This window comes from Hemitrygon akajei, chromosome 24 (assembly GCF_048418815.1).
Source record: "Hemitrygon akajei chromosome 24, sHemAka1.3, whole genome shotgun sequence".
Taxonomy (NCBI): domain Eukaryota; kingdom Metazoa; phylum Chordata; class Chondrichthyes; order Myliobatiformes; family Dasyatidae; genus Hemitrygon; species Hemitrygon akajei.
Window position 1 is genome coordinate 10,070,967 of NC_133147.1, and position 24,313 is coordinate 10,095,279.

At 45.4% G+C, this 24,313-nt stretch overlaps 1 protein-coding gene across 1 annotated transcript in view; it reads left to right on the forward strand.

Moving 5' to 3' along the window:
* The first annotated feature begins 542 nt into the window (after positions 1-542).
* Positions 543-24,313, forward strand: part of LOC140715860 (sestrin-1-like) — a 116,645-nt gene continuing 92,874 nt past the window's right edge. The window contains exons 1-2 of the mRNA XM_073028334.1: positions 543-651; positions 916-1,270. Coding sequence (XP_072884435.1) covers positions 953-1,270 — 318 coding nt within the window. The 5' untranslated portion in view covers positions 543-651; positions 916-952. The remainder of the gene's footprint in view (positions 652-915; positions 1,271-24,313) is intronic.

Below are 24,313 nucleotides of genomic sequence, written 5' to 3' on the forward strand. Positions count from 1 at the left end.
TCCCTGCCATTTCTTAAGCCCTATTGTCTGTAAGGATCCATAGACAGGATTACCCCTGCTGCACTTGTTTCTGAAGACACTGTGAAACGGCTCCTTTAAACCAGTAAACGTTTCTAATCATCTGTCAGATTGCATTTTCCTCTGTCTTAATTGCTCCCAGACTCTCCCCTGCCCATTCTGCGAGCGCAGGTCCTGTTACAACTCCAACCCCACTAAGAGGTGTAGCCCCAAGTCAGGTATAAAACCAGAGTACGGGTGTCCCTGTTTCTAGGAGACGGCACCTCTTGCTTAGGTGACAGTATTTGAAGCTAATTCACAGGCATCCTCAACTCACTCACTCAGCCGGTTTATTGCCGGGAGGGCTCTGATTGGTTGTTTTGCGGGCGGTGGGCGTGTTCCTTGAACTCCTGTTAGCGCGGTGCCTGCCGGGAGGCTGTGTTCCCCTTGGCGAGGGCTGCGCCTCTAGCGCCGCCAGTGGCACTACAACCCCCAGCTGCCTTTGTGGCCGCCGCGCACGCGCAGTGTCTGCGCGATGTGTGTGTCAAAAAGTTGCGTCAGCTGGAATCCCTTGAGTCTGGTGGCGGAGGTTGTTAATATTTTCTAAAGTAGCTGCAGCTCGGCTGAAGGAGTCCCGTTATCGTCAGAGTGCTGGTAAAGTTTGCAAATATCGTGTTAATAAATCCGTGTACGGTTACTGCCAGAGCGTTAATTAATTCCTTATTCCCAATGTTAAAAGTTTCCGCCAGTGTTCAGGTAAAGTTTGCAATGCATAGTGTTACTGTAATGGGGTTATTGTTAATGCAAGTACTTAACTTTTTAATGCAGAATTTCATTCGTGAGAGTGAACGTTTAATGCACGGTAAGGCAGCGTTTGGAGCCTTTAATGCAGCACTGGGTTTCATGTTTCCGCTGCAGTTTCCGATGAGGTGTGGGCATTGATTGAGGAGCTGCTATGTCGCTGGATCGGGGAAATTCGGGTTGCGCCGGAGCCGCGACCGGCCTCCAAGAGTTGAGGAAGTACTGCGAACTGATGCAGAACCGGCGGCGGGAGAGCCGGGCGGCGGCGATGGACAACGCCGCCCTCACCGTGCTCGGCTGCCTGGATTCGCGATTGCCGGAGCGGCAGGGAGGCGAGAGGTCGCCGCCGCCGCCCCTCCAGGAGCCACCCGCCGAACTTAAGCCGCTGCTGTTGCTGTTGCTCCGGCTGTCCCGCAGTTGCCCGTTCGACGACATCCGAGAGAGAAGCGCGGGCATCCTGAAAATGGTGCAGGTAAGCGCCCAGTCTGGTCACACCAAACCTGAAGAGTATTGTGTGCAGTTCTGATCTTCCTACCCACTGAAAGCTCGAAAAGAGTGCCGAGTGAAAGTTGCCGGGACTTGAGTTGTAGGGAAAGGTTGAATAGGTTAGGACTTCATTTCTAGGAGTGTAGAAGAAATTTTGTGCACGTCCACTCTACACAAAATTTCGAGGGGTATAGGTAGGATATGGGTGGTTGGGTGGAGAATCTCCTTCACCAAAGGCGCTGTTACCCTTGGGCAAGGTGTAGCACCCGCTTAGCCCCCAAATCAGGATCCCTTGAAACAATGGGAGCAGGTGGTGGGTGGTCGTACGAGCAGCTGGTGCACATCACAAGTCCTGGTTATGTGACCACTGACGCCAGGCAGACAATCTCTGAAGAGTATTGATAATGGCTGGGGTCACCTGTCTTGTAAAGACACTGCCCAGAAGAAGACAATGGCAAACCACTTCTTTCGAAAAATTTGCCAAGAACAATCATGGTCATGGGACTGTGATCACCTATGTCATATGACATGGCACATAATGATAGAATGAATGTAAGCACGTTTTCACATTTTCCCCTCGGGTTGGGTGCAACTAGAAGACCGTTTAAGGTGAAAGGTGGAATATTTAAGGGGGAAACTTCACAAGGGGGAATGAGCTGCTGGTGGAGGAGATTTTGATTGTAACATTTAAGAGTATTTTGGCTAGGTAGATGAATGAGGCGTGCGGAGGGCCAGGGCCCAACTGCAGGTAGGTGGGGCGAGGCAGAACGTTGGGTCCCTGTGGACTAGATGGGAAGAGGTGTCTGTTTCCGTGACTCTGTATCGAAAGGTGGTGGCAACCTGTTTGCATGTCGTACGGAGGTGCAGTGAGATAAGAAAACCACACAGTGAATGTAATGTTACAGAATAGACCGGTGCAGGTCGACAGGGTGCAAAGGTGTGGTGAGGAAGTTTGCAGACTCATCTGTTCAAGAGTCTGATCGACAGTGGGATAGAAACTCGAGCTGAGCCTGGTGTTGTGTTCACTGAGCTCTTGTATCTTCTGCTGGATTGTGTGTTGGGGGAGTGGGAGGGGAAACAGAAAATGACCTGGAAGGGAGTGGTCTTTGATTATCGCTGCATCATCCAGTCCTGACGAAGGGCCTCAGCCTGAAACGTCGACTCTTTATTACTTTCCGTGTGACTGTTGATGAAAGACACACAGCTGATGGTGTAGATGTCTTTATTCGTCAGCCTTTGGGACCACTCTGGAAAGAGTCTCCCTGACCCAACATTTTTGTACGCTAAAGATCACAGTTAGCAGCAAGATGATTCTACAGTGACAATGCCGCTTCTGAATATAAATAATTTTCAAACACCTAGACCTTCACGCCACCCAAGATGAACGTTAATCACTGCTGACACGAGGAAATCTGCAGATGATGGAAATTTGAACAACACTCTCAAAATGCTGGTGGAACACAGCAGGCCAGGCAGCATCTATAGAACGAAGCACTGTCGATGTTTTGGGCCGAGACCCTTTGTTAGGACTAACTGAAAGAAAAGATAATAAGAGATTTGAATCTCTATCTAGCCTCCTTTCCCTCCCCCAACTTTTTACTCTGGCTACTTCCTTTCCAGTCCTGATGAAGGGTCTCGTCCCAAAACGTTGACAATGCTTCTTCCTATAGATGCTGCTTGGCCTGCTGCGTTCCACCAGCATTTTGTGTGTGTTGTGTTAATCATTGCTGTCTTTTCTTTTGAGCTGCTTTCATGCATATGCAAACATCTCCTGGTTTACAATCTGCTTTCTGGTTTACAATCCAGGAAGCTCATTGTTCTGAGCAGCACTTTGTATTCAATCTACAATCCACATTCAGATCTGAGGACTGGTTGTTGAAATTAATATCTTGTATGCCGTAACAGATGGTGCCTGACTTGCTGAGTCCCTCCAGCATTTTGTTTGCGTGTGCGTGTGCGTGTGTGTACGTGCAGTCGAGAAGGCTTTGGACAGACATGTCAGAATGGGAACGAAAAGTCTAATTGAACAGATATATCAGAGGCGTCTACTGCCAATATGATTCTCACTGCCTTCCCAGCAGAAGGACGTTAAGGTGTGTGTGTGTGTGTCTGTCTCTCTCTCTCTCTCTTGATATCCTGTATTTACAGAACCCTGTAAATCTGTCACTTTCTCCGGACTGCCTGACGGGAGTTCCAATAGACATTTAGGATTGAGACCTGCAGATAGACGACCAGTGTCGTCTTCCCAGGGGTGACAAGTTCAAAAATGTTTGGGGCAAGTTTTTTTTTACACATAGTGGGTGGCTGTAAAGTGTTGCCAGAAATGATGGTGGACGGGGATCTATCAGAGATGGTCGGGATGGAATGTTGTATAAATATCCAGAAGATGCTTTTCATAACGGCCAGGAAGAAATCTTGAATTGCAGTGACTTGTGATGTTGTGGCAGCAAAGGAAGCAGATCTGGCAGCATCTGTGGAGAGGAATAAATGATCTAGATCAGTGCTTCCCATGACATAAAGGTCGGGAGCCCCTGAAGTAGAATGATACTGATAAACACGAGAGATGCTGAAGGAACTTGTCTGATCAGGCAGCATCTCTGGAGGGGAACAAACGGTTGATGTTTCATGCAGAGACCCTTGAAAAATCCTGAAGGGTCTTGGGCTGAAATGTCAATGGCTTATTCCTTTCCATGGGTGCTACCTGACAGAGTTCCTACAGCTTTTCATGGAAGGTATTGATGTTGGCGTTGGACAACAGCTAGCTGTAGCAATTTCAGTGATTTGGTTCCACTGCTCTACTTTAAAGTAGTTTTTAGTTCTGGACTGGGGAACCAAATGTTAATTTCCACCTCTGATTTATTGTTTGACCCTTTAACGAATGGAGAAGAGTCGAGATGACTTGGGTCCAAGGTGGGATTGTCGGGGCTCCTGAGGGTAATGTTTACTCACTCAGCTGGAGACATTAGGAATTAACAGTTGCAGGAATCTGGAGCAAAGCACAATCTTGTGGAGGAACTCCAGCAGGTCAGGCAGCATCTGTGGAGAAGAATAAACAGTCTAGATCAGGGGTTCATGGACCTCTTGGTTAATGGTAGGATTCCATAGCATAAAGTTTGGGAACCCCTGATCTAGATGAAGGATCTTGACCCATACCATCAACTGTCCATTTCCCTCAATGGATGCCCTTTGATCTGCTAAGCTCCTCCAACACAAGGGTTGCCATTCTGGGGTTCACAGACCCCTTGCTTAATGGTATTGGTCCATGGCATAAAGAAGTTGGGGACCCCTGGTCTTGATGAAGTGTGTCTCAACCCAAGTCATCAACTGTCCATGCTTGCTCCCTGATCTGCTAAGTTCTTCCAGCACAAGGGTTCCCGACCTTTTTTATACCATGGACCAATACCATCAAGCAAAAGGGTCTGTGGACCCCAGGATGGGAACTCCTGCTCCAGTGTTTTGTGTATTCATCCACCTCGTTACTGGCCTAATGTTATCCAGCTTGTCTTTGCTTCCATCTCACCTGCTTCGGTTCCATTGAGTCGCAGAGCACCACCACACAGAAACAGTCCGTCTGGTCCATGCCGATCCATTTAAACTGCCTGGTCCTATCGATCTGCACCGGAACCATAGCCCTCCACACCCCTTCCCATCCACATACCTATCCAAACTTCTCTTGAATGTTGTAATCAAATACACACCTAACACTAGCACTGGCAGCTTGTCCCACACTCTCACACCCTCTGAGTGAAGAAGTTCCCCGTCGGCTTCCCTTTAAATATTTCACCTTTTACCCTTAACCCATGTCCTCTAGTTCTAGTCTTGCCCAACCTCAGTGGGGGGGAAAGCCTGTGTGTATTTGAACCCCTCAATTTTGCATATCTGTATCAAACCTCTCCTCATTCTCCTACGGTTCAGGGAATAAAGGATTATGGGGAAAAGATAGGTAGGTGGAGACGAGTTCATGGCCAGACCAGCCATGTTCTTATTGAATGGCAGAGCAGGCTCAACAGGCCAGATGGCCGACTCCTGCTCCTGTTTCTAGTGCTGTGTTCAACATAACACTCCCAACTCCTGCTTTGTGAAGACCAATGTGTCCAAAATTGATTATGGCCCCATCTACTGGTGATGGCACTTTCAGGGAATTGTGGATCTGTCTACCCAGGTCCCTTTGTTTTACCACAGCAAAATTCATCAGTTATTTTTGAGTGGTGTCCATTTATTGTCACAGTGAGAGTGGAAAAGTGGAAGGGGGTTTGTGTATGGGAATATATTAAAATGACAACCTTGTAACGTGTGTGTTAGGGGAACTGATGGCATCAGTAGAAATGGGTGGATGTGATGCTTGTCACTGCTAGATCATGGCTGTGGAGTGATCAAAGCCACGTGCTGTACAGTCGGCCCTCCTTATCCGCGGGTTCCATATGCACGGATTCAACCAACCGCAGATCGGGAAAACCCGGAATCTCTCTCTCCAGCACTCGCTTGAGCATGTACAGACTTTTTTTTCTTGTCATTATTCCCTAAACAATACAGTATAACAACTTTTTACATAGCATTTACGTTGTATTAGGTATTATAAGTAATCTAGAGATGATTTAAAAGTACTGGCAGTCCCTGGGTTATGAACGAGTTCCATTCCTAAATCCGTCTTTAAGTCGGATTTGAAGTCGGGACAGGTACATCCGGTATTATTTAGCGTCAGTTAGTCAAATGCTTTTCAGTGTATAGTACATATTTTACCTTTCTATGCATATAAACACTTAAGAAACATATGTATTTCAATAATTAAACCACTGCGTTGTTTAATAATAATTGTAGCTTTCATCGGGGCAGGGCCTTTCACATGCTCCATTAAAATTGTTCCAATCGTTGACCGACTGTAGCCTAACACTTTTCCGATGACGTTTCACCTCTTTCCGATTGCTTCATTACTTCCACCTTACTTTCAGACGTGATCGTGATTATTTTTGTGAACAGAAACACTGCGGATTCAGAGCTCCACTGCACTGAGCCAGGTTAAATAAGGGACTTGAGCATCCGTGTTTTTTGGTATCCGCGGGGGGGGGGTCTCGGAACCAATCCCCCGCGGATGAGGACGGCCAACTGTACAGTCGGTGGCCACTTTATTAGATACAGCTGCTCATTAATGCAAATATCTAATCAGCCAATCAAGTGGCAGCAACCCAGTGCATAAAAGCAGGGTCAAGAGGTTCAGTTGTTGTTCACACCAAACATCAGAATGGCGAAGTAATGTGATCTAAGTGACTTTGATTGTGGAATGATTGTCGGTGCCAGACAGGGTGATTTGAGTATCCTAAACTGATCTCTTGGGAGTTTAACAGTCTGTAGAGCAGGGGTAATGGTAAGGGTCCATGGCATTAAAGAAAGGTGTAACCCCTGCTCTAGAGTTTAGAGAATGGTGCAAGAAACAAAGACTTGGAGAGCGGCAGTTCTGTGTGCAAAAATGCTTGGTTAATGAGAGAGGTCAGAGGAGAATGGCCAGACTGGTTCAAGCTGATGGAAAGGTGACAGTAACTCAAATGTGTTTGTTGCAACAGTGGTGTGTAGAAGAGCATCTCTGAATGCACAACACATTGAAACTTGATGTGGATGGGCTTCAGCAGCAGAAGACCGCGAACGTACGCTTAATGGCCACTTTATTAAGTACAGGAGATGCCTGTAATGTGGACACAGATTGTATATTCCATCTGATTAGTATTTGGGTGGAACAGGGAACAAGGAAAGCCCTCTAAACAAGGAAGGAGATCAGGGCAGTACTGAGCAATTCTGTTGGCCTTGATGGATTATGTGCTTTGCACTCAGAAATGGCAAAGGATATTGGTAGGAATTAAAGTCCAAGTAGACAATAGTACATAGAGTACAGTGCAGAAACAGGCTATTTGGCCCACAGTTTTGTGCTGAACCAGTTAAAAAGCAAATCAAAACCACTCAAACACTGTCTCCTACCTACACCACGTCCATTTCCCTCCATCTTCCTTGCATCCATGTGCCCATCCAAATGTCTCTTAAAAGAGAAATAGACAGTAGCAGAACATTGCATTCGCAATGGCCTTGGGATTGTCTTCAGCACAGAACTACTGTGCTGTGCCAGTGGCTTTTGGGACTGCCTTGTATAGGAAGCCATTGAAATAAAACTAGAGGAAAAGAATTTTAATGTAGATGAAGGTATCGCTCAAAGTAAAAACTGGAATTTGATTGTAAACAAGGTGGGAGAGCAGAAACCTGATCATTTGGTCCTCATCCAGTTGGGAGGGATGGAATACAGGTGTACAAATACCATCTGACTAGACATGCCCAAGCATTATCCCTGAAGATGGTAGTTTGTCAACGAAACGTCAGTTATAATCGACACCTGTACCTAGCTTGAAGCCCAGAAAGAGTTTGTCTCTTAAAAGCCTCTAATGTATTTGCCTCTACCATCGTACCAGGCAGTGCATTCCAGGCATCCACCATTCTGAGTTTTAAAAAATACTTGCCCCTCACATCCCCATTGAACCTACCCCCTGTCACTTCAATGTATGCCCTCTGATATTAGACTTTCTACCCTGGGAAACAGATACTCTCTGTCCACTCTATTTATGCACCTCATACCTTGTAAACCTCTATCAGATCTCCCCTCGGCCTCTGGCACGCCAGAGAAAACAGCCCAAGATAATCCAGCACCTCATGATAGCGCGTGCCCTCTAAACTACGGTAGTCTCTCTTGCACCCTCTCCAAAGTTTGTGCCCATGATGAAGCTGGCCGAGTTTGTTTGGTTGCCTCTATAGAGGTGTGAGTAATAATTCTAGTAACTTGGAGTCAAGTTTATTGTCATTTATCTATATACGTGCATACTGTCAAGCAAGACTGTTGCCCCGAACCTGGGTGCATTTACAAATGAACCAGGTTTCATTAAAGGCCAGGTAGGTTCAATCTTGCTGTGACAAAGGAAATTTATGGAATGTGTGTGGGAGTTTTTTTTTTCTCTAGATTGTTGTTGAAGCAACAGCTGGGCAAGGTTGATCTTGCTTCATGCACTGCGCAGACTAAACATTCTTATCAAGGGGAAGAGTGATCATAACATGATTAAAAATTTAGAGTTTGAAAAGTATGAAGCTAAGGTTTTGCATTTGAACCGAGTAACTAAAAGCATGAGGTGCTGCCTGTCCTGCTGAGTAACCCCAGCATTTTGATTGTTGCTCTGGATTTCCAGCATTTGCACAGTTCCTTGTTTGTTAAAGCTTGAGGGGAGTTGGTTGTGGTTGATGGGAAGTCTATGTCAAAAAGAATGCTTGTGGGCAGTGATTTAATAATATGCAAGTTGCATTAATGTTCCTTTTAAGGGCTGAAAACCCAGCAGGATGAGTCATTTCAAGTTCACTGTCAATCAACCATATAAATGCATACATGAATACTGCCAAGCAAAAGAATGTTTCTCTGAGCCAAGGTGCACAACCCAGTCCATATGACTCAAGCACAGCACAAGGTAATATTACCATACCTTAACAAATAACAAGGTGCAAAATTTGTGCCTTTGAAATCAGTGTGACGAGGTGGCAATGTCTGTAAAGGAGGTGCCAGATGCTTCTTCCCTCTGCTAGCCTACAAGTCACTCTTGGGCAAGGTGTAGCACCTGCTCAGCCCCCGATTAGAGTTACATGAAGCCATGGGAGCAGGTGGTGGATGGTCGTATGAGCAGCTGGTGCACATCACAAGTCCTGATTATGTGACCACTGACGCCAGTCAGACAATCTCTGAAGGGTATTGATAATGGTTGGGGGTCACCCGTCTTGTAAAGACACTGCCCAGAAGCAGGCAATGGCAAACCTCTTCTGTAGGGAGAGAAAAATTACCAAGAAAGGATCGGCCACGTTATATGACACAGCACATGATGATGCTTACATAAAGGAAGAGGCACAAAGTTACCAGAAATGGCAGTTAGTCTGAGGATTGAGATAATCTTTGAATTTGATGTATTTCAGGAGAACTCACCCCCCCCCCCCCCCGGGTTAAATGGGCAGCACAGCAGTGGAAGCTGCAGGCAGTTTTACACTCCGGGAGTGCACGTTGCACACACACACATCCTACTCCGTCAGGAAAGCTGACCAATGCCTCTACTTTTTGAGGAGGCAGAAGAGATCTGGTCTTGGCTCATCCACACTCACATCATTCTGCAGATGTACTGTAGAAAGAACCCTAACCCATGCACAGTACAAAACCTGCACAGTAGTGGGCAGGGATCCATTTTTTTTTGAAGGTGGGGCGGAGGTAGCTCAGTTCTTCAAATCTCAATCTTAAGAAGGAACCAAATGAGAATGAAAGAATAACACACACAAAATGCTGGTGGAACACAGCAGGCCAGGCAGCATCTATAAGGAAAAGCGCTGTCGACGTTTCAGGCCGGGACCCTTCCAGCCCGAAATGTCAACAGTGCTTCTCCTTGTAGATGCTGCCTGGCCTGCTGCGTTCCACCAGCATTTTGTGTGTGTTGTTGTTTGAATTTCCAGCATCTGTAGATTTCCTCGAGGATGAAAGAATATTGTCTACGAATGGATGGGTGTAACCTGTGCATGCATGAGGTTTGCACGGTGTTTGAAAATGGTCCTGGCATAGGAGGAGCTTATGATGACTCTGGGTTTATTCTCACTGGAGTTTAGAAGAATGAGGGAGGATCTCATTGAAACCTATTAAAGGGCCTTGATGGAGTGGATGTTGAGAGGATGTTCCTCAAGTTGGAGGAATCTAAGGCCAGAGGGGACAGCCTTAGAATAGAAAGTCTTCCTTTTAGAACAGATAGATGGAGGAATTTCTTTAGCTAGAGGGTGGTGAATCTGTAGAATTCATTGCCACAGGCAGCTGTGGAGGCCAAGACATTGGGTATATTTAAAGTGGACGTTGATAAATCATGATTAGTCAGGGTGTCAAAGATTATTGCAGGAAACGAGAAGAGGGAAATAAATGTGGTGGAGCTGACTCAAATGTTAAATGGCCCAATTCTGCTCCAATGTCTTGCGGTTTAATATAACGTTATAAAGCTGAAAACGTGAGATCATACAATTTTGTGCAGCGGTGTATCTATTAAATGGTAAGAGATTGGCTGGTGGTGTAGTGGCGTCGGCACTGGACTTCGAGGTGGATGGTCCTCGGTTCGAATCTGGCTGGGGCCCAACCTGGGCAGCAGCAGTATCTGCACACAAGAAAGGCCTGGCGATCTACTCCTGCATCTTTCCATGAAAACCCATGGACAAGTAGACTATCCAAAGGGTTGCCATGAGCCAACAATGACAGGATGGCACTCAAAAACAAGACATTGAACAGAGATCTGCCCATGGGCCCAAGTACTCAAAGACCATCTTGCAGGTGACTAGGGGAGCAAGTAGTATTTTAAGAATTCGGTTAAGAGTGGTTCCACTCCCTAGATCCTTCAAAGTTCCCACACAATTTGATAGGTTGTTAAGAAGGTGTTGGTTTTAATTAGTCAGGGGACTGAGTTCAGGAGCTGTGAGGTAATGTAGTTGTATAAAACCGCACTTGGAATATTGTCTGGGTGGCTCATGACGCAGAAACTTCAGAGGGTGCAGTGGAGATTTACCAGGATGCTACTTGGGTTAGGGAGCATGTCTGGCTAGGGCTTTTCTCTTTAGAGTGAAAGGCAATGAGAGGAGACTTGACAGACGTATTGATTTGATAGAAGTGTTCAAGATGATGACTGGCACGGTGGACAGCCAGAGAATTTTTCCCAGGGTGGAAGTGGCTAATATGAGACGGCTTAATTTTAAGGTGATTGGAGGGAAGTATAGAAGTAGTGCCCTGCCAGGAGTGGTGGCAGAGTTGGGTGGTTTAAGAGACACATAGATGATAGAAAAATGGAGGGAAGGTTTAGATTGATCTAGAGTAGGTGAAAGGGTCATTGGATAGAGAATATGTGCTGTTCTGAAATGGCTCCTGCTGTCTATGAGTGAAGTTGTACACTTGTGTAAGGCCTTGGTGAAGGCGTGCACAGAATATGAGTGCAGTTGTATAACTGGAATATATTGTGCCATTCCAAGCTGCTTGTCTGAGAAAGGACATGCCACTGAGCAAAGATTCACTTAACTAGTGATGGCAGGTTTTGCATGAGGAGAGAGTAAGTAGATGGAGGTCTGTATTCTTTAATATTTTATTTTATACAGTGGGGAACCCTTAAGTGGTAGATCAAGCTGCTTTAAATACAGCCTGAGCCTCTTCTAATCCTGGGGAGAATTAATCATGTATACTTGGCCAAAGACGGGCCTGGCATTGGGATAATAAATGTTCGAATTGTTGAGCAAAACTCGACTGGCGGAATGGCCAGATCCTTCTGTTATGGGGCATTGCTTAGTCTCTGACCATTCAACCTTTGAAACGTGAATTGCTAGCCCAGAACTACATGAGCTATTATCGGGGAATGGGAGGCTGTCACCTGTGACATTGATTGAATCAGAATTGGGTTTCACATCAGCGGCCTACGTCGTGAAATTTGTTGTCTTGTGGCAGAAGTAGAAAGTGATACATAAGTGAATTACACTAATAAACATTTATAATTTAAGTAAAGTTCAAAGTAAATTTAATATCATAATATATGTGTCGCCATATACAACCCTGAGATTCATTTTCTTGTGGGCATACTCAGCAGATCTAAGCGTATTAACTTGAAAGGCTACACCAACTAGAGCACTCAGTGCAGAAGATGCCAAGCTGCAAATACGTAAAGGAGAAATAATAAGCAATAAATATTGAGAACAGGATATGAAGAGTCCTTGAAAGCAAGACCATTGGTTGTGGAGACATTTCAATGATTGAGCAAGTGAAGTTATCCACCCTGGTTCAAGAGCCTGATGGTTGAGGAGTATTAACTGTTCCTGAGCCTGGTGGCGTGAGTCCTGAGGCTCCTGTACCTTGATGGGAGCAGCGAGAGGAGAGCATATCCTGGGTGGTGGGGGGTCCCTGATAATGGATGCTGCTTTCCTGTGATTTCCGGCAGGAGATTGGGTTTGAGGGGGAGAATAAATCAGTCATCGTGCAATGGTGGAGAAGGCCTGATGGGCTGAATGGCCTAATTCTGCTTCGACTGTGCAGTTATGAGGATAACTGCTCCTGATGACCGTGTGATTTATCTTGGAGGCCAACATCAGGCAGTCTTTCAAGAGGGTGAACCCTCGCAAGGTAGCGGGACCCAATGGAGTTCCTGGTAAGGCCCTGAAAACCTGTGTCAGTCAACTGGTGGGAGTATTCAAAGACATTTTCAACCTCTATCTGCTACAGTCAGATGCTCCCACCTGCTTTAAAGGGGCAACAATTGTACCAATACCAAAGAAGAACAATGAGCTGCCTCAGCAGCTGTCATCTCACATCTGCAGTGATGAACTGGTTTGGGAGCTTGGTCGTGGCTAGAATCAACACCTATTTCAGGAAGGATCTGGACCGACTACAATTTGCCTATCACCACAATAGATCTACAGCAGATGTAATCTCAATGGCTCTTACGCAACCTGTGATCACCTGGACAACGCAAGTGCCTGTTAGGATGCGGTTTATTAGATAGATAGATAGATAGATAGATAGATACTTTATTCATCCCCAAGGGGAAATTCAATGTTCCTCCAGTATGATATCACATAAACACAAGACAGACCAAGACTAACTGACCAAAAAAACCACATAATTATAACATACAGTTACAACAGTGCAAAGCAATACCATAATTTGATAAGAGCAGACCATGGGCACGGTAAAAAAAAAGTCTCAAAGTCCCAGATAGCCCATCATCTCACGCAGATGGCAGAAGGAAGAAACCTCCAACGTGGCAAAACTTCCCGATGCAGCCTCTGGAAGCACCCGAGCACAGCCAACTGTGAGTCCGTCCGAAAACTTCCGACAACTTCGTGCCTCCGACCAGCCCTCCGACACCGAGCACTATTGACTATAGCTCAGCATTTAACACCATCATTCCTATGGTCCTGATCGAAAAGCTACTCAACCTAGGCTTCTGCCTCTCTCTGCAACCAGATCCTCGACTTCCTAACAGGAAGACCACAATCTGTGCAGATTGGAAATAACATCTCCACTTCACTGACAATTAACACTGGCGCTCCCAGGGACGTGAGCTTAGCTCACTGCTCTACTCGTTACACCCATGACTGTGTGGCGAGGCAAGCGCAAACAGCATCTATAAATTTGCTGATGATGCAGCCTTTGTTGGCACAATTTCAGATAGTGACGAAAGGATGTACAGGAGCGAGATATATCAGCTAGTGGAGTGATGTTGCGGCAACAACCTTGCACTCAATGCCAGCAAGACCAAAGAGCTGATTGTGGACTTCAGGAAATGTAAGATGAGGGCACACACACCGGTCCTCATAGAGGGATCAGAAGTGGAGAGAGTCAGCAGTTTCAAGTTTCTGGGTGTCAATCCTTGAGGACCTAACCTGGTCCCAACATATCGATGCAGCTACAAACAAGGCACGACAGCAGCCATATTTCATCAGGAGTTTGAAGAGATTTGGCTTGTCAACTAAAACACTCAAACTTCTACAAATATACCGTGGGGAGCATTCTTACTGGCTGCATCAACATATGGTATGGGGGGGGGATGCTACTGCACAAGATCAAAAGTTGTAGAATCTTGGAAAGTTAATCAGCACTATCAAGGGCAGGAAGACTTTAGTAATTTTATGTATTGCACTGCTCTGTGGTCACAGAAACCAGGTTTCATGATCTGTGAGTGATGGACCCAATTCTGATAATGGGTCTCTACTGGGAGTGGGAAGGGGTGAGGAAAATCATGGTTGGGAAAAGGGGAAGGGAGAGGCGAGGGAGTGGGGAGCACCAGAGAGTCGTTCTGTAATTATCAAACCAATTTTTATTTTAGAATCAAATGACCTCACTTAGCTCAGTGTGTCTACACCTGTGCCAAACCCTCCCCCTGGCAGTCCTGTCTCCTGTCCCACACCCTTCCACCCTCACCATTCCAAACATCCTTTTCTCCCACCATATTTACAAACTCGCTCTCTGCCCCACATTGACAAATACAGTACTGTGCAAAAGTCTTCGGCACCCTAGCTATACATGTGCCTAAGACCTTTGTACAGTGCTGAACTTTGATAAATTTACTGTGAACTTTTGAATGTTTGGGGTAAATGGAATGAGCTGCCAGAGGAAGTGGTGGAGGCAGGTGCAATCAACTACTTAAATCAGTGGTTCCCAGACTTTTTTGGGGTTACTGCCCCCTAGGATCCCAAACCATATCTCCAGCATCCCGACCTCCCCATACATAAATATAGCTGGAGTGACTAAGATTTTTAGTGATAACTAAAGTTTGTAGAGCAGAGTGTGATAATCTCTTAACTCAGGATGCTCGTAAAGTCCTCCACCATCGCCCAGTATAATACTATGGTGCATTATACAGAAACTAAAGCTGCACACACTCACTCCAGTGTGGTTTCATGGCCTCGCAGTAACTGTAGCAAGACTTCCTCACTTCTCTCCCCAAACCTTGTGTGTTTTTTGTAGCCACACTTGCCAGCTTATCTACTCGTAGCAGATGTTTCTGTTCAGTGGCTGCTCCTATTTAATGAGCAGGTACCTTTTGTAGATCAACATTTCAAACCTTATCACCCTACATGATTCTGTTTTTGTTTTTTGTACCAGCTGTACATTTCAGCACATTAATTAGTTGGCCCAATTAAATTGCCCTGAGATCAGACTCTCCATCCTGGTATTTCACAACACCAACCAAATTCACATTCTAGACGAACTTCAAAACCACATTTACATAGATGTGTATTGAAAGCGTCCTAACCTGATCTCTCAAAAGAGGTTCGTCTACGCTGCTCCCAAGCCTGGGCTTTGCTGCTTTTTTTTAAATTAAGAGCTAGTATATATCTTGTAAGCTATGATGGTCGCACTTTCTTTTAGTGTTAGGGAAGTGTGCAATTGTTGCATTTCTCTATCTCCTATGCATAGAGCAGTGACATGCCCCGTTCTCATTGCCACCGTCGAGGAGGTGGTACGGGGTCCTGGAGACGGTCAGTGTTTCATGAACAGCTTCTACCCCCACCACCATCAGATTTCTGAATGGGCAATGCACCCACGAACTCCACCTCGCTGTATTTTTGTTTTTGCTTTTTGCACCACCTAATGTTTATATTCTAATTGATAGCTTTATTATTACATTGCACTGTTGCCACAAACAACAAATTTCACAACGTATGCCAGTGATCTTAAACTTAATTCTTTTAATGTTGGCCCTTGCTTGTCCACCTTAAATCCCTTTAAGAAGTTCCCCAGTGTATCAGAGCCAGCCTGTTGTTGCCTCTTTTTAGAGAGTCCGCTAGTTTTGAAAGGGAAGACTTCACGTGATGAATCTTGTATCGTGTTGGATTCTTCTGTTGTTTATTTTATTGACATCTTGCCCTTGTCCCATTGATTACTGATAGAATTGTCTTTATAATCTTCTGTTGCTGAATGTTAAGATATATGGGTGGTCAACATTCTTGCACCTTGTGCGTTGTTGGAATCTACTGTTTTTAAAACTTTAAGATATTAGATAGATTAATATAAGACCAAAGTCAAGTTTAATCATTTGTACTTTTTTAAACACTTATTTTTCACAGTATGTGTTGGCTTGTCCCCACTTGCTGGCAGAAAGCGGTATAGCAGTCACACAAGTTTTCCACCTTTCTCATTTTTCATTGGTTAAGTGTAGCACCCTACCCATGTGATGTAATTGTGCACCTGTTGATTGGTTTATTCTTGTCTAAGGAATTTCTGTTATCTGGATTATAAAGGTGGTGGATTTTTTCAGAGAAACCATCTTCTTTGCTTCTCAGCTCTTCACTTAATTTCAACTTCAAGCGATCATTAAGAATTAGAACTCCTCACATTCTTGATCCAAGGATCAGAAAAATAAGAGATGCAGCAGATAGCTTTCCTTTGTATAGTTTTCAATTGCCAGGGTTTTGATAAAGTGACGTGGTCATGGCCAAAGACACCACAGTTTCCAGCTGTGCTTGTAGTTAATTGGTAACTGCCGGTGACACAGATGGCAGTTGTCATTGACAGTTGACTAGACTCTGAAAACTTGCCCTCCTTCCCCAGTCACACTTTACTTGTGCAAACGCGAGAGAATCTGCAGTTGCTGGAAATCCGAGCAACACAGACAAAATGCTGGAGGAACTCGGCAGGCCAGGCAGCATCTGTGGGGGGGGGGGGGAGGAGGGAGGAGTACAGTCGATGTTTTGACCTGAAACATCGACTGTACTTTTTTTTTCTTTCCCCATAGATGCTACCTGACCTGCTGAGTTCCTCCAACATTTTGTCAGTTATTTAATTGTGCGCAAGGTGAAAGACATGGCCTCTGTCACCAAACTGTTTTAAGTTTGAACTGAATTGCCACTTCTGTGCAGAATTGACCAACTTATGATAACATAATGATAATGATATTGGTCATTTGGTGAACTGTTCAGATTTCGTATTTGCCTGATCAAGCACCAATCACGATCGTTTGTTTGTTACGGACTGTGTCACATGACGTGGGTGATCACGGTCTTTCCATGGCCATGATTGTTCTTGGCAAAGATTTCTACAGAAGTGGTTTGCCATTGCCAGCTTCTGGGCAGTGTCTTTGCAAGATGGCTGACCCCAGCCATTATCAATACTCTTCAGAGATTTACAAGGATGTTGCCAGGTCTGGAGGATCTGAGTTATAAGGAAACATTGAATAGGTTAGGACGTTATTCCTTGGAATTTAGAAGATTGAGAGGAGGTTTCATAGATGTATACAAAATTGAGGTGTATAGACAGGGTAAAGGCAAGCAGAGTTTTCCACTGAGGTTCGGTGGGACTACAACCAAATGCCATGGGTTAAAGGTGGAAGGTGAAATGTTTGGAGGGAACTTGAGAGGAAGCTATTTCAGTTTGGATGTTGAGGTGTGAAATGAGCTGCAAGGCAAGTGGTGCATGCGAGCTCTCTTTCAACGTTTAAGAGAAGTTTGGATAGGTACATTGATATGGAGGGCTATGGTCCCAGTGCAGGTCGATGGGAGTAGGCAATTTAAATTGTTTGACACAGACTAGATCGGCCAAAGAGCCTGTTTCTGTCCTGTACTTCTCCATGACTCTATTGTCTGCCTGTTGTTGGCGATCACCAGGACTTGTGATGTGCACCTACTGCTCACACGACCATCCACCACCTGCTCCCATGGCTTCCCGTGACCCTGATCAGCTGCGGGGTGGGGAGAAGGGTGTTACAACTTCCCCCGAGTGTGACCTGCAGGCTAGCCGAGGGAAAGAGCAACTTACACCTCCTTTGACAGAGACGTATCTCCACCTTTGCCACCCAACCAGTCAGATATCGGGTCAGTGGAAACTGTAAGCTAATGACCAATGATTCCTCAAAGTTAAAGTAATGGCCCCATGTTTGGAGTCTGCCTTGCATCCATTGATTATATCTTGTAAACACAAAGTACACTGCAGATGCTGTGGTCAGATCAACACGTACAAACAAGCTGGATGAACTCAGCAGGTCGGGCAGCATCCGTGGAAACGAGCAGTCAGCGTTTCGGGCCGAGACCTGACGAAGGGTCTCGGCCCGAAACATCGACTGCTGGTTTCCACGGATGCTGCCCGACCTGCTGAGTTCATCCAGCTTGTTTGTACGTGTTGATTATATCTTGTATTGTCTCTGTATGCCAAATGGCTCCAGTCCCCTGCTGTGCAAAAGGAAGCTATGCTCTTTAAAGGCCTCCCTTGTCTGGACTGACTGCGCACTCTGTAAACACTCCTTGCCTGGACCTTGTTTTATCCCTTGCCTTGCTGCAGCTTCTGCAGAACGTATCGTTACCTGTTTCTCCTGTTCCCGGACATAGCTCCAAGCAGTTCTGAGCTTGTAATTCACGTCCCAATGAAGGTTGCATGGGCAGAGATGTCAGCCATATTTTTAATACTATGACTTTGGCCACGCATGCTTGAATGAAGAATTCTCCCCCCCCATGTGTATCAGAAGGCTGAAGCTGTATGTGAAACGGCTTGCTCTACTGGTTTTGTAAGGTAGCGCAGTGGTTAGCACAACACATTACAGTACAGGCAACTTGGGTTCGGTTCCCTCTGCTGTCTGTAAGGAGTTTCTACGTTCTCCCCGTGACCGCGTGGGTTTCCTCCCACAGTCTGAAGACTTACCAGTTGGTAGGTTAACTGATCGTTGTAGATTGTCCTGTGATTAGGTTGAGATTAAATCAGGAAATTGCTGGGTGGTGTGACTTGAAGGACCTGGATCTCAGTAAACAAAGGTTTGCCTGAAGTAAAATGCTGTTTTAACTTTCTGCAAGGGTGTATTGTTTCTAATGGGATGGTTTGGAATTTTTGAGCCCATGATTCATAGATTCCAAATGTAGGAGCAATTAATCAGGTTTATTATGTCATGTTAAATTTATTTTGTGACAACAGGATAGTGCAAGATAAAGCTGCAGTAATGGTTTAAAAGAGTAGAGGTAGTGTGTCTATTGCCACAATGAGGGTGCACTCAGGTTGGAGCAACATCTTGTATTCCGTCTGGGTAGTCTCCAACCTGATGGCATGAACATCAATTTCTTGAACTTCTGGTAATTGCCCCCCCCCCTTCACCCATTCCCCATTCCTGTTTCCCTCTCTCACCTTACCTGCCCATCACCTCCCTCTGGTGCTCCTCCCCCTTCCCTTTCTTCCATGGCCTTCTTTCCTCCCCTACCAAATTCCCCCTTCTCCAGCTCTTTCACCAATAAACTTCCCAGTTCTTTACTTCACCCCCCACCCATTGCACGGTTTTCCCTATCACCTGCCACCTTGTATTTCTTCATTTCCTCCCCTTCACCACCACCTCTGACTTTTCTCCTTCCCAGTCCTGATGAGGGGTCTTGACTTGAAATGTTGACTGTTGACTCTTTTCCATAGGCTCTACCTTGCTTCTTGTGTTCCTCCAGCAGTTTGTGTGTGTTATTGTCGTAGTGTTTGAGTGGACCGTAGAAATCTGATGGCAGGAGGGTAGCAACTGTTCCTGAAACATTGAGTGTGGGTCTTCAGGCTCCTGTATCCCTCAGATACAGGTTGGATCCCCTTTATCTGCCGGGCTTGGGGCCAGAAGTGTTTCACATTTCTGATTTCTCCCTTTGGATTTTGGAATATATAATGAGATAGCTTGGGATCACTATCATTTCTGACTGAACTTGTGTTCAACTGAGCGGTCTTCGTCTACACTTGTCCATGACACGTACTTGGCGAATGAGGCCTCTGTCGGTCAGGGTCGACCGTGGATATTTGTGAGAGTAAGCGTCTGGCACGGACTCGAAGGGCCAAAATGGCCTGTTTTCGTGCTGTAATTGTTATATGGTCATTTGCATCCTAGCTGTCTAGATATTCAAGCACGGCAGTACGATGTGTAGAGCAAGCTGTTGCCCATGGAGCAAGCTCCCCCCACCCCATGCATTTGATGAGCCCAAAGGAATGGCAGAGACCGATACAGCCAGGCAGCATCGCAGGACTTGCCAGTCAGAGCTGAACCTGACGTAGGGCTGCACTAGGGGGTCCAGGTTCAGACTTTTCGCTCTGAATTTACTCCTGAAGCCTTCCCCATGAGTGGGTATGGCTACAAGACAGCAGAACTTTGAGATCAGTTTTCCTTCCAGATGACCTGCCTTGGCTGACAAGCCCCATCTGCCCGAAGTGACTGGTTTTAAGGCACCGATAACCCGCCTTTGCGCCTTCTGTCAGTTTGTGTGGTTCTCCTGGGCTTGGTAACTAAGCCACAGGTGAAGGCCAGGGGCTGGACTTGGTTGTCAGAGGCTAATTGAGGCACACGCCTTTAATAGCAGAGGAAGCTTGTCCGCATTAACAGCTCCAGCTATAACAACCTTGAGGAGCCATATGTACTTTACAGCAAAAATTATTGCATGCCATGTACAGAGTGTGTGCAGGGTAACAAAAGCTGCAACGCAGCATTGGGAGAATACCTGAATCGGTCTTCGCCTGCGATGCCGTTACAACTTACAGTACCCGTATTCGTAGTTTACTTGGGTTTTACGTAAGGTATAAAAACAATTTGCATTGCAGACTTGTTCTGCAGTTAGATTTTCATCAGCGACGATCTTCACAATTTCTCTGCTTTGTGATCAGCGGGCGCTACAGCAGTGACTTGCAAAACAAAGGAAGACCGCTGAGAGGCTGAGTGAGGGGATTGACGCTGGTGTGCTTCCAATTAACTGAGTTCCAAGTCGGGGAAATATTACGGTCAATCCTTTATTATGAAACCAGCAAAGAGGAATGATCAAAGACAGCAGTAACAAAATTAATCTTTAACAGTTTATGGAACTAGCTTTAAGTGAAGTTAGCAAAAAAATTCATCCCTTGCTCCATCTGTCGCTAACTAAACTCATGGCAGAAGTGGTGAATACATGACTATACTTGTTAGACCTACCACACCCTGGCCTGTGCGACAGATTACTGTAACCCGTGATAAAGAGCAACTCAAAATAAAGTAAAGACAGAAAATAAATACGTGGCTCCTATATGCGCTTTTTCTTTAAAATTGTTTAAATCCTTAAAAAATTTAATACAGTGCCTTTTTAAAAGTTCTGCAACCAGCCTGCTGAATATTCACAGTTACCTTCACTTTTCAGCTTTTGCTTGTTCCATGGTCAGCACACTGTTGAGCAGCTGTGGTCCACTCCGATGCTGATGAATCTGCTCTTTCAATACACAATGAAGATCTTCATTTTTCAAACACTGCTCGATGCAGTGTTCTACTTTTCATTACCTGTTTGGTGTGACTGCTGGGAACTATTTGAGATGCGCAGGTATCGGCGGGGAACGTTCCCAGTGGCTTGTGAAATTTTCCAGTGGTGGGGGCATGTCAGTTCTCAAAATTTTAGATTTTTGATTTTTGATAAGGGGAAGTGAACTTGGAAGAGCACACGTCTTGGATCGTGAAGATTCTTGATGGTTGCCACCTCTTTGAAGCACCAGCTCTTTGAAGGTGTCCTTTTGAAGGAGGGGAGGGTTGTGCCTGCAATGGAGCTGGCAAGTCCACAATCCTTTGCACCCTGTTCCAATCTTGCACATCGGAGCCGCCATGCCAGAGGCTGATAAGGCCATCAGAATCAGGTTTAATATCATTGGCATATGTCGTTGAATTTGTGGCAGCAGTACAATGCAATACATAATGTGCAGAAAAAATCTGAATTGCAGTAAGTATTTATGTATTAAAAAGTTAAATCAGGTGCAGAAACAAATAAAGGTATTGAGGTAGTGTTCATGGGTTCAATGTCCATTCAGAAATCAGATGGCAGAGGGGAAGAAGCTGTTTCTGAATCACTGAGTGTGTGTCTTCAGGCTCCTGTACCTCTTTCCTGATAATGAAAAGAGGGCATAATGGGGGTCCATAATGATGGACACTGCCTTTTTGAGGCATCACTCTTTGAAGATGTCTTTGATACTATGGAGTCTAGTGCCCATGATGTGGGTGACTAATTTTACAACCCTGCAGCTGACTTCAATGGTGTACAGTAGCATTCCGTAACCCCCCCACATGTGCCTTCAGGCTTCTGTACCTCCTACCTGATGGTAACAGTGAGAAGAGGGCATGCCCTGGGTGCTAGAGGTCCTTAATAACGGACGCTGCCTTTCTGAGACACCGCTCCTTGAAGATGTCCTGGGTACTTTGTAGGCTGGTACCCAAGATGGAGCTGACTAAATTTGCGATCCTCTGCAGCTTCTTTTAGTCCTGTGCAGTAGCCCTCCTCTCCTCAATACCAGACAACGATTCAGCCTGTCAGAATGCTCTCCACGTTGCATCTATATTTGCCAGAGTTTTTAGTGACACAGCAAATAGTATTGATAGTGGTGTGCCTTTTTCATAATTGCATCAGTGTGGAAGGAAATGATGCAAGAAAGCTTCAACTATGACTAGATACTTAAGTAACCAATCATCCTTTGAGGTCCAAGCCAGGAAGTGAGTTAACCTTGCCTTTCATACTAAAGAAGGATAGGAATGAGCCAATACAGTGATGTAAGATTGACCAGATGATAAGCTATTTCCTAATTGGTCTTTGGTTTGTCATGGGTAAGAACTGCTTGTCAAAGTCAATTACTCTGTGTTTTCCAGTTCACAAGGATTAGACTAAAGGGAGTATGTATCTGGGTTTTTTTTCCCCTTGGTATTCTGTGTTCAATTGTTCAGTTTAATATCAGAGAGTGTATACACCTTGAAATTCTTACTCTTCACAAGACGTCCACTAAACAGAAGGAAAAACCTCAAAGAATAGATGACAGAAAAACATTAAAACCCCAAAGCCCCCTCCCATGCTGCATCAACCCTCCCCTTATGTGCCCCAGCAGAAGCATCTGCCCCTCAACCACCCGCCAGGCAAGCAATAGAAAAGCCCCAAAGAGATCAGTCTAGAGTCCATTTAACAAAAAAAATAAGGTCACTAATCCAACACTTCAGCTTCTCTCAGGCACTCTCCCAGTGAGGGAGAGGGGTATCGCTCCTGCCACAGTGAGAGAGGAGGCTAACAGCTCACTGTTTCGAAGTTGCAGTCTGTGTTGTCCGCTTATTATAGTAACTAGTCACATGAGTGGCGGTGTGGTAAAGAAGGAAATAAGTTTTGTATTCTTGCTGCTTTTGTGGCCGTTTGTAGCTTGGGACAGGGGGAGGTCATATTTTTGTTGGCCATATTGCTTCAAGATTGTATGTTTGCTGATAAAAGTTTGAAATAAGGAATTCGACTCTTGGAGCAGTCATTGGAGCTGAGGGTGCAACAGCCCCAGAGCAGTCGCAGGGATTGTTTTGATTTGGGATCAGTTTGTGCTGCTTCAGAGGGGTTGTATTTGCTCTGTTACTAATCCCGTCGAGGTTTAGAGGTGGATTTACTTGGGGGGGGGGGGGGGCAATTGTTGAACCTAAGTGCAGGAAGCTGGATCAAACATCTAGAGCAGGGGTTCCCAACCTTTTTCATGCCATGGACCCCTACCGTTAACTGTCGTGGCTATCCCTCGAGGTCGAGGATGATGCTCTTCGTTCCGTTGATCTATCACAGAGCGAAGACGCCTGTGCACGTATTTTTTAACGTGTACTTGATGTTGCACTCCAAGGAGCACACGATACTTCACAAATCAACCAACAGATGCCAATGACATGGAAACCATGACGATTGGAGCTGATGGATTTGTTGCAGCCTTCATCCAACTTCACATCTGTTGAGTTCAAAGTAACTTCGTCCGTCTGTTCCACCGTTGAGGTCTTGGTTGGATTGTTCTTTGTCAGGGACCTCACCCTCGACCTCACCTTCATGGGTGACCCTACCAGGAGCATAGATAGATACTTTATTCATCCCCATGGGGAAATTCAACTTTTTTTCCAATGTCCCATACACTTGTAGCAAAACAAATTACATACAATACTTAACTCAGTAAAAAATATGATATGCATCTAAATCACTATCTCAAAATTCATTAATAATAGCTTTTAAAAAGTTCTTAAGTCCTGGCGGTTGAATTGTAAAGCCTAATGGCATTGGGGAGTATTGACCTCTTCATCCTGTCTGAGGAGCATTGCATCGATAGTAACCTGTCGCTGAAACTGCTTCTCTGTCTCTGGATGGTGCTATGTAGAGGATGTTCAGAGTTATTCATAATTGACCGTAGCCTACTCAGCGCCCTTCACTCAGCTACCGATGTTAAACTCTCCAGTACTTTGCCCACGACAGAGCCCGCCTTCCTTACCAGCTTATTAAGATGTGAGGCGTCCCTCTTCTTAATGCTTCCTCCCCAACACGCCACCACAAAGAAGAGGGCGCTCTCCACAACTGACCTATAGAACATCTTCAGCATCTCACTACAGACATTGAATGATGCCATAGCTCCAGATGGCAACGCTCTCAGGATCTCAAGACCACAAAAGCTTCTCCACCATGACAAGATGACATTCCACAGAGAAGACCATTAACCAAAGAGTCCTTGGAACCCAGGTTGTGAATCATT